The 15,697-nt window shown below is 35.3% G+C and overlaps 1 protein-coding gene and 1 pseudogene across 1 annotated transcript in view; both read right to left on the reverse strand.

The window, feature by feature from the left end:
- MALRD1 (MAM and LDL receptor class A domain containing 1) overlaps positions 1-15,697 on the reverse strand; it is a 761,302-nt gene that overhangs the window by 186,978 nt on the left and 558,627 nt on the right. Inside the window, 1 exon segment of the mRNA XM_055332672.1 lies at positions 4,762-4,919. Coding sequence (XP_055188647.1) covers positions 4,762-4,919 — 158 coding nt within the window.
- LOC129514369 (U6 spliceosomal RNA) lies at positions 9,078-9,176 on the reverse strand (annotated as a pseudogene).

The raw sequence follows: 15,697 nt of genomic DNA on the forward strand, positions 1-15,697 counted from the left end.
GTGCTTTTAATTTTATATGTAGGTAGGTAATGGAAAGACAGAAAAAAAAAACTGACCTAGAAAATAAAGTATGTATTAGCATTATTCTCCTATTTCCTGAGCCTTTGAATCAAAGGACACTGATGCCTGTGTGGACATTTTATTATTCTGAATATCATCCATTTCTTATTCTAAATATTATTCCTTTACCATCAGGCTTCCACGTTCCTATAAAACACATGCCTTCTTTATGCAGGCTATTTTGCCAGCTTTGCAGGCTGGGATAAATCTGAATTGTTTGGCTTTTTATCCTGAAAACTAATAAGAAAATCATAATTGGTTTTCACCTTGATCTCACTGACTGTGCAAGTCTTGTCTGCTTTGGCTTTATATGATGCCCTTCATTAATATACTAATAAAATTAAAGTATGTTTAAAGAAAATAGTCTTTTATGCCAGGTGAAAATCCAGCTATTCATTATTTGTAGAAATTGCCTTCCAATTTATCCTTAGACTCTACTCTAAGCAAAGCTACACCTTCTCTGCTCCAGACACGTGGAAATCATCACTTACTTGCCTCCTTGTTTCACTGTCATCTCTGGCTGCCTCCTACCCACCAATCCCCATTCCTTTCCATAGAGCAGCCAAACAGATCTTTTAAAATTTCAAATGAAGTAATATTATTCCACAATTTAATACTCTCTACTATGTACTGAACATGTTCCCCTAACCCCAATTCACATCCAAAGCTCCAAGTCCCAATGTTTTGGTTTTCAGAGGTGGGGTTTTTGGGTAGCATTTAGGTCATGAGGGTAGAGACCCCACCATGAATGGGATGAGTGTCTTTAAAAGAAGTGTTTTTAAAAGAAGAGTGTCTTGGGACTCCTGGGTGGCTTAGCGGTTTAGCGCCTGTCTTTGGCCCAGGGTGTGATCCTGGATTCCCCGGGATCGAGTCCCACGTCAGGCTCCTGGCATGAAACCTGCTTCTCCCTCTGCCTGTGTCTCTGCCTCTCTCTCTGTCTCTATCATGAATAAATAAATAATTTTTTTTAAAAAGAAGAGATCATCTCTCTTGCTGTAGGTGAGCACACAGTGAGAAGGCATCCATCTGCAAACCAGGAAGAGGATTCACACCAGGAACCAAATTCAGTAACTTAAACTTCGACTTCTCAGCCTCTAGAACTGTGTAAAGTAAAATTCCATTGCTTAAGCCACAATAATCTGTTATAGCAGCCCAAAATGACTTCCTGTGGTTCTTAGAATAAAAGCTAATTTCCTTGTGTCACTACAAGGCCCTGCTTACATGAGCTGGCTCTTGCCTGTTTCATTATCATCATCATCATATTCTCTCTCTCTCCTCCTCTCTCTCCTCCTTTCACTTATTTGCTCCAGCTATACTGGCTTTCAAGTAGCTTCTACGTTGAGCTTTTTTACTGGCTTTTTCTGCCTTCCGGGGGCATCCTTGCTCCATATGTTCACAAGGCTGGCTCCTTCGTTTTTTTAAGCCTAAATTCAAATATCATCCTTCTCAAAGACTTCCTTACCATTCAGTAGAAACTGTCTCAGCAGACCATGAGTAACTATTTATTACAGAAACCTGTTTTATTAGCTCTAGAGTACCATATCACAAGCTGAGGTATTCATATTTGCATTTTTAAAAATTTGTTTTCTGTCTTCCCCAACTGAAGGGCACATTTCTTATAAGTTAATATAAGGAGGACAAATTTAAGCTTACTCAACATTTTTCATTATGTTACAAGTTATTATCTTCAAAATATTTGTGTTTTCTTTGGAGTGGGCGCTTGTATCAGACAAGGCCAAGCTAGAAAATATAAACTACTCTAATGCACTTCAAACAGAGAAACTTTTATACAGACCACTGGTCACAAAGTTTATGGAAGAGACGAGAAATTGCCAAGGAAATCATGAAGCATCCTATAAATTAATAATTATGTATAGGAAGAAGGTCTCACCTCTTAAACGAGTCAAAGGGAAGGAAGTCACTGAAACTGAGCTGCTGGAAGATGGAGTTTGGCAGGCATATTTAGTGGAGGCAGCGCTTATCTAGAAAAAGCTGAGTCATAAATTAAATGCGGTTATGCAGTTAGAAACTCAGCTGAGAGAGAAGAGGGGGAGGGAGGAGGAAAAGAAATGAGAGGAGAGAAGGAGAGAGGGAGGGAGAAGAGATAGGCTTGTCTAGTCTTTCTGTTCTCAGATTTTGGGCCAGGGGAAGGCACTGGCCAAACCTAGCTGGGAAAGCCGAGAGCAAAGGAGCCGGGGTAGTGCAGTTCTCTGGGGTACAGAACAAAGCACGGAAGGGCTGGGGATGCACAGCACTTAATACAGCTGCATAAAATGCGCACTGACAAGATAGCATCCTACCACAAACTAAAATCTGGAAATTCTCTCAGAAATGCCTTGCTATTTTTATTGCTTCCTAGACCCTCCACTATTAAAACTTCACCATAGGTATTTTGTCATATTTTTTTCTAAAGGATTTTTATAATAGGTTTAAGAAATAGTTTCAGATTAGAACAATTATGATGCACCATGTGCTCCAGAGCCACACACATAGACACACACACACAGATTTTCCAGACCTATAGCTGAGAAAGTGAGACTTGTCCCTTATGTTCATCAGTGACATACATTATGAAAACAGTTTCTCCTGGGTTTCTGTAAAAGTTAGAAATTTTCAGTAGCGAGTCACAAAAAGAGAATTTTACTGGCTCAGACAAGGTAGGATCCAAGATTTAAACTGAGTAAATAAATAAAAGTCTGTCCCTTCCTCTTTCTTTTTAGCTGGAGTCCTTTTTGTGTCAGCTTCTTTCTCAGATGGTTTATCTCCCCACGTTGGGAAAGATGGCCTCCGAGAGCCCAAGTCTAGCCTATATCCTTGTGATTTATAATACAGAGGAAGGATAAATCATCTTATAACCTGCACCAAATATTAGAGAAGACTATGACTTGGGTCAGCTGTGGAGCTGGCAAAAGAACTTCCAGTGACAGTCAACCCTATCAAGACAGTTTAGAGTGGGGGATATGATTCTTCTACAAAAAGCAGATGTCAGACTAATTCCCCAGCACTATTTTTTCCAGCAGACCTCGGGGAAGCAAAAGCACAGCTACAGTTACCTCTGCCTTCTGGTTAGAAAAACCAATAGTCATCAAAAGCAAGATATCAAAAATCAAGACTTGAGGACATTTCATTTCCAAGTTTCCATGTCTATAGAAACATGGCTAAAAGCAATGGGTGACTAAAGCAGCAGTCTCAGGATTTCACATATGAATTTGGTATGTGCCTGCGGGTGTGGAAACATTCTGTCTGTAGCACTGACCAACCAGCTGATGAAGAACTAAAAGATAGAAGGATGTTCTTTTTGAATTGAGGAAGCAACATTTTGTGAAAAAGTGACATAAATCTACTTTTCTGTTGAAAGATCTCTAGGCCTTTCCATTGGGATTTGCTTCCATAAGTAACAACCACTGACTTGTGTCCTCTTCAATCACAGAAATCTGTGTTTAAATAACGTATTGTGTAGAAATAATGTATTGTGGAATCTCCCTAAAGTTAGTGGTTGTAAGTTACCCTGGATAAAATTTTTAAAAATGCTGTATCTAAAAACAATGACAAAAATTCCAAAGTTGTCACATGATCTTCATTTACTCAATTCTCCACTGTTAAAAATGAATCTCTTTCTCTTTTGTTTTTACTGGCTTCTCTTTAGGAAAATAGACATGCATGGAGAATCAGTAAAAATTCTCTACTTTCTTTGCATGTTTGTATATTTACTTAAATAACTCTCTTTTCTATCAGTGATTAGAACTTTTAAGGCTTTTTTTTTTTCCCCCATACGCCTCCTTAGACTTCCTTGGTATATACCTTTCAAACCATGCTGGGTAAGGGATGTCAGGTTTTTGAAATCAGATTTTTTTGTTACTTTTGCAATCATGGAAAAGTTACTATGCCACAATGAGTCTCAGTTTTTAAACTGTACAACTGGGGAAAATATACTACCTCATGAGGTGAATAGGAGAATTAAATTATATGGGAGATACAAAGTTTACAATACTCAGCTTGAAAGATAGGAATCACTTAACAACTATTATTATTTATAAGGGACAATGTTTGAGATAAAGTCAAAGATTCCAGTTGTATTTATTCAGACAACAGGTGGTTGTACAATTACAAAGCATTAACACCAGGTATGGTGTTCTGATATATAATCTTTCAATTAGAATTCAAGATTTCAAAAGTGCTTCAAGCTGACTGAAAAGCCTGATATTTCATACCATGAAAAGTAAAAATGCAGCAACCTGCGTCTTCAAAGATGTTTGCATTTGATGCAGGTTCTCATCTTAATTAGTCAAAAATGGAGCAGGCTTGTTTTTTAGGGTAAGCTGATATATACTTAAGATCTTAAATTTCTTTGCCTTTATCTTGTTTTGGGAAGAAAATTCTTTTTATCATTATCCCTCCCATCACATATCTGCATTTTCCCTAAGTTGTCAGTAGAGGATGCATGGAGAATCTGCCCATACTCTTATCTCTAGATGATCTTTTAAATAGTATGCACCATAATTGAGGTCAGGTGGCAGCCATGAACGAGATAAATCTTGAATGAGATTAAGATGAATGACAGCTCTGCTGGCCAAAGTCCCACTGTCCCAGAAAGAAATGATAAATTAATGGAATTGACATCGGTGTGATTTTAAAAAAGAATGTTTAAACATATGCTATGAATATTTCAGCGAAACATGAATCTCTGCCTTCCTTTTGTACCTTTAATATCCCCATACTCTTGGGATCAACCGTGTAGAACCAGAACCGAACAGTACATATTCTGAGACTTGCTGGAAAGTACTGGGAAGTAGTGACTCTTGCCTTGTGTCCTTCTTTGAGTCCAGATGAGTTGACATATAGGAAGTGCTGGCCGCTCCCTTGAAACAGATGAATACAACTCTTTCAGTACAATGTTAAGTGTCACAGCATGAGGAAGAATATATTTAAACTATGTGCGAATTTCATGCCGCCCACCCACACACAATTAAACACAACTCATTTTCTTTCTGTGGAGTCACATATCGATAATGTTTAATTCTTTTGAACCAAAAAGAAGAAGGAAAGAAAGAAAGAAAGAAAGAAAGAAAGAAAGAAAGAAAGAAAGAAGAAAGAGAAAGAAAGAAAGAAGAAAGAAGAAAGAGAAAGAGAAAGAAAGAAAGAGAAAAAAAGAAAGAAAGAGAAAGAAAGAAAGAGAGAGAGAAAGAAAGAAAGAAAGAGAAAGAAAGAAAGAAAGAGAAAGAAGAAAGAAAGAAAGAAAGAAAGAAAGAAAGAAAGAGGAAGAGAAAGAGAAGAGAAAGAGAAAGAAAGAGAAAGAGAAAGAGAAAGAAAGAGAAAGAAAAGGAAAAGGAAAAGGAAGACTGTCACTATGATTCTATGATTCACAAAATTCACCTGGGTATGTGACTTTCGCCTAAAGTGATCAAATATCTCTGCTGAGTCTGAAGGTATATTCCTTTTCTTTTCTAATTTGCTCAAACTTCTTCAGTTTCAGGTAAGTAAAATATTTTGTATGCTGTGTAGAGAGCAGAGACACAGGGTTTTGGAGGCCGACTGATAGTATATCTGCTTTGCAGTTGCTCTGATTCCCACACTGACCAGAGCAGTAATAAATGGCAGTCACAGTAAGTGAAATCTAATTCTGAAAGTCACCATGCTTTTTATTTATTTTTTTTTTTCTGAGCGGTAACTTCTATTCTCCTCAACTGCAGATCTCTCCATTTACACACAAATGGATTTTGTTCTGCAGACATCGTCAAAATTCATCATAGCTACTATCCCCTGCATTGCTTTTACTAGGAAAGAATGAAAAAAATCTGTGTGTATTTTCTAATATACATAAAAATATTTTCTAATTAAAGGTATTCTTTTCCCTCCTATGGGAGTTTAGTATTGTTACGGAGACATATGGTTTTAAATCATCAATTGTGAGTCAGTAGCACATGAGGCTTCTTTCATGAAGCTTTCCGATTTAAGAGCTTATTGTCTGGTGAACCTGTGGAATCAGTATACATATTAGTTACCTTTATCCCCTATAGCCACTGAATTCTTCAAAGCAAGGAACACTCATGCATTACGCCCTTGAATAGAGTTAACAAACAGAAGTAGCCAGAGTGAATTACAAAGAACAGTTAGGAGATCCCATTCATGCCGACTAATGACTTTTTGCCTACTCCTGTTCACAAAGAACATTATTTCATCAAATGGATCATCAGTAAATACAGATATGTGGTAAATAAGACAGCCTGGCTGTAGCCCTCAGCAGGCCTAAGTAGAGACAAAATTCTTAAGGGGTTGCTTGTTCTTGTATCCACTTAAATAATAATAATAATAATGGACTTTATTTTTCAGAGCAATTTTGAGCTTAAAGGAAGTTGAGAAGAATTACAGAGTTCCATATATGCCCTCATCCTCCCCAGCACCTGTGACTTGTTAATTATTAACACCTTGCATTAGTGCAGTACGTTTGTTACAATTAATGAATGAGCCAATGACTGACACATTATTATTAACTAAAGTCCATGGTTTACATTAGGGTTTATTCTTCCCCTTGTGCATTCCATGGGCTCTGACAAAGGTATAACGATATGTCCATCACTACAGTCAGGATTGTATAGGATTGTTCTCTGCTCTAAAATCCTCTTTGCTCCACCTCTCCACCTTTTCCTCTCACTCTTGCCCACCAAACATCTGGCAACCATTGATCTTTTTACTACATCCACTGTTTTCTCTTTTCCAGAGTTTTTTTCTCTTTTCCAGAGTTAGAATTACATAGTCTGTAGCCTTCCTAGGTTAGCTTCTTCACTTAGCAATACACATTTAAGGCTCTTCTGTATGTTTTTTGTGGCTTGATCGCTCATTTCTTTTTATCACTGAATAATATTCCTTTGTATAGATGTACCACAGTATGTTTATCCATTCACCTATGAGGTTTCTTGGTTTCTTCTAAGTTTGGCAATTATGAATAAAGATCCTATAGCAACAGAGTGCATGCTTCTGTGTAAACATGTTTTCAACTCATATATATATATATACACACACACACACACACACACACACACACACCAAGGAACACAACTATTGTTTTTTTTTGTATATTTTTTATTGGAGTTCAATTTGCCAGCATATAACACCCAGTGCTCATCCCATCCAGTGCCCCCCCTCAGTGCCTGTCACCCAGTCACCCCAACCCCCTGCCCACCTCCCTTTCCACCACCCCTTGTTCATTTCTCAGAATTAAGAGTCTCTCATGTTCTGTCTCCCTCTCTGATATTTCCCACTCATTTTCTCTCCTATTGGATCCTTTGCTATGAGTATGTTTAGTTTTGTGAAAAAACTGCCAACTTGTCTTCCATCAACAAAGGACAGTCCCCATTCTTCTTTATCCTCAACAGCATTCAGTGTTGTCAGTGTTTTAGATTTTAGTTACTATAATAGTTAAGCAGTGGTATTTCATTTCAACTCAATGTCATCTCAATTTGCATTTTCCTGATAACATATGATATGGAATATTTTTTATACTTATTTGCCACTTGTGTATGTTCTTCAATAGGTATCTGTTCACATCTTCTGTATGTTTTCTACTTGGGTTGTGTTTTTTAATTAAGTTTTAAGCATTTTTTTTTGTTTGGACACAGATATGCATTTGCAAATATTTTCTCCCACTCTGTGGCTTATCTTTCTTTTAGTTTTCTTAATAGTATCCAATGTAGAGTGAAAGTTTTAATTTTAATGAAGTGCAACTCATCAATTTTTTCATTCACAACTCAAGTTTCTAGTATTGTGTCTGAAAACTCATCACCAAACCCAAAGTTACCTAAATGTTCTCCTATTTTGCCTTCTAGGAGTTTTATAGTTTTACACTTTACTTTTAGGTCTATAATCCACTTTGAATTAATTTTCATGAGAGGTTTGAGCTCTGTGTCTAGATTTTTTCTAATATGAAATACCATTTGTTGAAAAGATAATCCTTTCTGTGTTGAATTGCCTTTATTCCTTTGTCAAATATCAGTTGATCTTATTTGTGTCCGTCTATTTCTGAGTTTTCTGTTCTAGTCCATTTATCCATTTCTCTATTATTTTATCAATATCACACTGTCTTGGTAACTACAGCTTCATAGTAAGTCTTAAAAAAGATAGTATAATTCCTCCAGCTTTGTTTTTTTATACTTTGTGTTGTATACATTGTGTTGGCTATTTTGGGTCTTTTGCCTCTCTATATAAACTTTAGAATCAGTATCTTACAAAATTATGTGCTAGAACTCTGAATGGAATTACACTGTATATATACATCAAATTGGGAAGAACTGACATCTTCAAAATACTGATCCTTCTTGTCCACAAACATGGAATATTTCTCTATATATTTAGATCTTTGATTCTTTACCAGAGTTTGTATTTTTTCCTCATGTAGACCTTGTATTTATTTGTTAGATTTATACTTAAGTAGTTCTTTCTCTCTCTGCTATTAATGAAAATGGTATTGTGTCCTAAATTTCAAATTCCAATTTTTCGTTGACTGTATATAATGAAGCAAATGACTTTTATGTATAAACCTTGTGTCTGACAACTGTTATAACTTTAATTCCAAGAGTTTTCATGTTATATCATTGAGATTTCCTATATAGACAATCATGTCATCTGCAAAGCACACAATTTTATTGCTTCCCTCCCAATCTGTTCTGTTTTCCTCTCTTGCTTTACTATATTAGCTATGACTTCCAGGATGATGTTGAATAGGAGTACTGAGAGCAGACAACCTTGCTGTATTCCTGCTAGCTTCTGACAGTTATGAATGATGTAAGCTATAGGTTTTCTGAAGATATTTTTTACACCTTTATTGAAGCATAATTGACAAATACAGTTGAAATATATTTAAAGTGTACAACATGATGATTTGATATTTGTATACATTGTGAAAGGATGCCCACAACTTAATCTATCCAACACCACACATTTACTTTGTGTATGATAATTGCTTAAAATCTAGTCTCATAGCAAATTTCAAATATATAATTTAGTATTAACTATATAACCATAAAAATATGGAATCTATCACAAATTCATGTGTCATCGTTATGTAGGGGCCATGCTAATCTTATGTTTATCATTTCAATTTTAGTATGTGCTGCGGAAGCAAGATATTCTTTATCACGTTAGGGATATTCACCTCAATTCTTAGTTTACTGAGCTATTTTATCACAAATGGAGGTTATATTTTGTCAAATGCTTTTTCTGCATCTATTGACATGATCATTTAATTTTTCTGCTTTACTCTGCTTTACTCTGCTGATGTGATGGATTACACTAATTGAATTTCAAATATAAAACCAGTCTGACATACTTGAATAATTCCCACTTGGTTGTGCTGTTTATTATATATATACACATATATATATATATAATGTTTCCATGAGATTAGATTTGCTAATTTGTTAAGAATTTTTGACGAGAGATACTGATTTGTAGTTCTCCTTTCTTGTGTTGTCTTTGCTGGTCTCATTGAACAAGGTAGGAAATGTTCTTTTTGCTTGTCTTTTCTGGAACATATATAACTGGTATAACTTTTTTTCCTTTGGGAGAATTCACCAGTGAATCCATCTAAGTCTAGTGCTTTCTGATTTGGAAGATTTTTAATTACATATGCATTTTTTAAAAAAAGATTTATGAGGGAGAGAGCACATGAGGATGTGAAGCAGGGCTACATCCCACAGCCCTGAAATAAAAACTTGAGCCACAATCAAGAGTTAGACGCTTAACTGACTGAGCCACCCAGGTGCCTTTGTAAGCAATTTCTTTGATACAGACATATTTAAATGATCTATTTCTCATTTGAGTTTGGTGGATTGTGTCTTTGAAGGAATTGCCTTATTTAGGTTATCAGATTTGGGGCATTTAGTCGTATATAATACCTCTATTATCCTTTTAGTGTTCATGAATAAATAACGATGATTCCCTTTTTATTTCTGATAATTTGCAATTTGTATTTCATTTTAGGTTTGTATGTCCAGAAGGTCTTCAATTTTATTAATCGTTTCAAAAAACTAGGTTTTAGTTTTGATTTTCCCTTTATTTTTTTGTAATTTCAGGTTCTTATTTAAATTCCAGTTGGTTAATATTTAGTGTAATAGTTTCAGGAGTAGAATTTAATGATTCATCACTTACATATAATGTCTAGTACTCATCACAGGTGCCCTCCTTAATACCTATCTCGCAATTACTTCATCCCCCCACTAACCTTCACTCCAGCAACCCTCAGTTTGTTCTCTATAGTTAAGAGTCTCTTCTGGTTTGCCTTCCTCTCTCTTTCCTCTCCCTATGCTCATCTACTTTGTTTATTTCTTAAATTCTACATATGAATGAAGTCATATAGAATTTTCTTTCTCTGGCTTATTTTGCTTAGAATAATACACTCTACCTCCATCCATATCATTGCAAATGGCAATATTTCATTATTTTTTGTGGCTAAGTCATATTCCATTGTGTGTATATATATATAATCTTTTAAAAATATTTTATTTATTTATTCATGAGAGACACAGAGAGAGGCAGATACATAGGCACAGGGAAAAGCAGGCTCTATGCAGGAAGCCTGATGTGGGACTCTATCCCAGAACCCTGGGATCACGCCCTGAGCCAAAGGCAGAGAAGCTCAACCACTGAGCCACCCAGGTGTCCCTATATCTTCTTTACCCATTCATTAGTTGATGGATATTTGGGCTCTTTCCATAGTCTGGGTATTCTTGATAATGCTGCTATAAACATCAGAGTTCATGTGTCCCTTTGAATCTTTATTTATTTGAGAGAGAGAGAGAGAGAGGAGAGAGAGAGAGAACCCCTGATCATGAGAAGGGGGAAGGGAAGAGGGAGAGGGTGAAAGAGAATCTCAAACAAACTCCCTGCTGAGCACAGAGTCAATGTGAGGCATAATCCTGAGATCTGAGGACCCTGAGATCATGACCTGAGCCAACGTCAAGAACCAGATGCTCAACCAGCTGAGCCACCCAGGAGCCCCACTTCAAATCTGTATTTTTCTATCCTTTGGGTAAATGCCTAGTACTGTAATTGCTAGATTGTAGGGTAGTTCTGTTTTTAACTTTCTGAGGAACCTCCATACTGTTTCCCAGAGTGGCTGAACCAGTTTGCATTCCCACCAACAGTGTAAGTTCCCCTTTCTCCATATCCTCACCAACATCTGTTGTTTTCTGTGTTGTTAATTTTACCCATTCTGACAGGTGTGAGGCAATATCTGAATTGTAGTTTTGATTTGTATTTACCTGATGATGAATAATGTCGAGCATCTTTTCATGTATCTGTTGGCCACCTGGATGTCTTCTTTGGAGAATGTCTATTCATGTCTCCTGCACATTTCTTAAGTGGGTTGTTTTAAGATTTCCTGATTTCAGTTTTAAAATTACTCTTCCTAGTTTCCTAAGCTGCAGGTTACTGATTTTAGATCTTTCTTCTAATACATACATTTGATGCTAAAAATTTCCCTCTATATACCATTTCACTAAATTTCACACATTTTTATTAGTTGTATTTGCTTTTTCATTTAATTCAAAATATTTCAAAATTTCTCTTGAGATATTTTTCTTTGATCAATATGTTATTTAGAAGTCTATTTGGTTTTTTTGTTTGTTTGTTATTTTTTTGAAGTCTATTTGTTTAATCTTTAAGTACTATGGAATTTTCTGGTTGTATTTCTGTTACTGATTTCTACCTTAATTCTGCTGTGGTCTGAGAGCACACATTGTAGGATTTCTTTTAATTTTGTTAAGATGTGGTTTATGTATCAAATGTGGGCTGTCTTGGTAAATGTTTCATGTGAGGTTATGAGGAATGTATATTCTACTGTTGAAGTATTCTATAGACATCAATTATATCCAGTTAATTAATGACACTGTTCCCTTTAAGTATGTCCTTATTGATTTCTGCCTACCCTATCACTGACAGAGGGGTGTTAAAGTCTCCAGCTATACTAGGGATTCATCTGTTTCTCCTTGCAACACTATTTAGGCTTGCTTTGCGTATTTTGATGTTCTGATGTTAAGTACTTACGTGCTAAGGGATGTTTTGTCTTCTTAGAGTAATGACCTTTTTATCATTTTATAATCCTTCTCTTTATCCCAGAATGTTCTCCTTCCTCTGAAATCTTATTTGTCTGAGATTAAAGTAGCCACTGCTGGTTTCTTTTGATTAATGTTAACATAGTATATTTTTCTCCATTCTTTCATTTTTTCCCCATTTATCCACTCTATGTATTTATACTGGAAATGGGTTTCTTACTGACAATATACGATTCTTTGTTTTGCTTTAATTTTCTCTTAGTCTTTTAATTGGTGAACATAGACTAGCAACATTTAAGGTGATTATTGAGATAGGTGGATTAACGTTTACCTTGTTTGTTATTATTTGCTATTCACTGGTATTGTTCTCTCTTGGTTTCTCTTTTTTTTTTCTTTCACTTTTTCAGTCTTCTCTGACCTTAATTGAGCATTTCATACGATTTCATTTTGTATCATCACTTAGGATTCCAATTATATATATACATATATTTTTTAAACGTTTTCTAGTATTTGACAATGAATTTGCAATATACATTCCACTAACCCAATTACTCTTTAAGATGTCATTATATCACTTCATGAATAGCGTAAGAAACATACCAGAGTATTCCCAGTAATCTCTCCCATCCCTTATCTCTTAGGTCAGCTTTTTTTCTTTCTTCTTTCTTTCTTTCTTTTCTTTTCTTTCTTTCTTTCTTTCTTTCTTTCTTTCTTTCTTTCTTTCTTTCTTCTTTCTTCTTTCTTTCTTCTTTTTCTTTCTTTCTTTCTTTTCTTCTTCTTTCTTTCTTTCTCTTCTTTCTTTCTTTCTTTCTTTCTTTCTTTCTTTCTTTCTTTCTTTCTTTTCAGGTTAGGTTCTAGTAAAATAGTTTCTCTTGAGGGTGGGCTTTGTTATAAAAAACAGAAAGCTCTGGGAAATTTTCAGAATGGCTATTTTTCCCCTCTACTTCCTGAAAGCAGAAAGTTTTCTTTGGTCTTCACTGTCAGAAACTAATAGGGCTTCAAGTTAAAACTTACAAAAGTGCGTGGGCTTCCTAATGCTGATTCCCCCGAACTATCTCTCCAACTTGTTCGCATTGAGCCTAGAGCAATTCATCAGTAATAGTATTGGATTTCCTCCCCTGTACTGACTTCTGCAGAAACTTCTGCTTATGGGTATCTGCTCCAGTAAGTTGTGATTCTCAGTTTCCACCTGCTTGTCTCCAGTCTGGGAGCAGTGGTTTGCCTTGGAACCTCAATTCTCTTAATAAATCTAAAAAGAGTTGTTGATTTTTAGTTTGTTCAGCTTTTTATTTTTTCCTATTATGAGGAAAGAAATAATGACTTCCAAGTTCCTTACATGCTAGACCAGATACTGAAAGTGACTTGCATCTATTTTTTTTAAGATTATTTGAGAGAGAGAGTGCATGTGCAAGTGTGCCTGCAAGTGAGTGGAGGGAAGGGCAGAGGGAAAGAATATTCAAGCAGGCTCCCCACCGAGCACAGAGTCCAATGTAGGGCTAGATCTCACAACTCTGATATCACAACCTGAGCAGAAAACAAGAGTCCTTCTTAGACTTCTTAGACTCCTATATTTTTTAGAATTCCTTACTGAAAATATTTATCTTCATTTAGAACACTTTATAAAGTCTGGCATATTAAAAAAATAAATCTTAATCAAGAAAAATAACCAGGGAACATGCCATATGAGTGACTGGTGCAAGATTTTCCTCAGTATAAAATAGTGGAAACTACTTGAAAAATTTCCTGGCTTTCATGAGTGGACTGTCTTATATCCTCACCGTTTTATAAATACATGACTAGCAAATATTGGATTAGGAAAATTATACCAAATATTTTAATTCAGCCACAGAAAAGTTTTCTTTCATATTTCTTTGCAAGGATGTCATATATTTGTTTTCTTATTTGGAAAATGAAGACATACATGTGGCATGTGCAGCCAAGATACACCTAGACTCCCTCAGTCAAATATACTAAAAACTGGCTTATTCATTAAGAATACACATTATTTAAATCTATGCTATCTTTGATTATAGAAGAACATCTAGGTGTATCCTCATTTTATTGCCTTTCACACCCGTAAGGATTCCTAGTGCACTTAGAGTACAATATCAGACAAACTTTACAGTGTTATCCTGAATAAAAGAAATGTAGCATAATCCAAATGAACTATAATAATAACTTATATAGTTAAGATGAAAGCATGGACTCTAGTCAGACTAGAGTGGATATGAAGAAATAGCCCTGACCTAGTTCCAAATAAGGTAAATTAATGCTAAGTATGTTTGTATAAAACTACTCTATATTTCATGGTTCAGCTCTTAAATAGTATGACATATATAATGGGAACTAATATACCTCTATCTCAAAAACAAATCGTGTTTAATCCAGACTTTAAATATATATCTAACCATGCTTTCCTGCTTACCTGATATTGAAAGTCAAACATTTAGAGAAGAAGAAATAGAAGTAATTGTGTCTACTGGCACAAATTAATCCATTTTAAAAATTAGGAATTCTGATTTAAAACCTTGTATTTTGGTAAATTTATTCTTCTAACTACATAAATACATTAACCTTTCACTAATTCAGAAGTTTGCTTTGAATAATTTTAATCATGTGATACATATTTTTAAAAGTTAGGTTTTAAGTTTGCACAGCAATCTGAGTGCTGGCTAACCAAATTATCCATCCTTAGTCATTGCCAATTGGCTCTTCGTGGAACTCCACTCACAGCATTCTCAGTATCTTAATTTTTCTCATTGCACGCCAGGTGGGAAGCAACATTTTGGTTTTGTTAATAAGTCCTTAACAACTTAATGCTTATTAATATTCTAACAACAACATAGGTATTCAAAAAAGTAATACACACAAATTGAAAAATATCATTCTAAATAACCACAATTTCTTTCCACTGAAGAGTGTACTCATTAGGCACTTCTTGAACTAACATTGAAATTACATTGACCATCACCATCATCATTTCCTATTTCACTTTTTTTCCCCCAGTATTTACTTTTATCATAGCAACTATCATAAACCAGCTTAGCAAAGAGATGACAATCTTTGAAAGGAATGTAGAACAATATAATATTTGCATTTTAGGGCTATATTATGAAACTTAATGTAAAAAAATATGTAATTCACTGGGGATGATAATAATCCAGCATGTTTCACTGCAGCATATTTATTTCAGTATAAGACAATGTTATGTAAAATTCCGCATCAAAGACAACATTTCCAAACATTAGTTAGGGGACTCTGAGTGAGTTTTCAAAGTGTACCCCACCTAGCCTCTCCTAATTTGCATATTTAATTTGGTCTTACAACATCCTGCAGTGAAACACAAAAGTCAGAAAGTCAGTTTCTGGCTGATGTATTAATGCATGCAAATGTGAACTTTTATCCATTTTAAGATTTACGAATACAAAACTATGCCTGGAAATTTAGAAGCAACATTGCAAATTTGGTCTCTGGGGATTTTAAATTCTAGAACACTAGTGTATCCAAGCCTGACTTTGTAAGGGGACTAGACTTGTTGCAATGCCAATTTTTTTGCCGAGACTCACAAAGGTGAAAAGTTGCTTAGCCTC

This window comes from Nyctereutes procyonoides, unplaced genomic scaffold, assembly GCF_905146905.1.
Source record: "Nyctereutes procyonoides isolate TBG_1078 unplaced genomic scaffold, NYPRO_anot_genome, whole genome shotgun sequence".
NCBI lineage: Eukaryota > Metazoa > Chordata > Mammalia > Carnivora > Canidae > Nyctereutes > Nyctereutes procyonoides.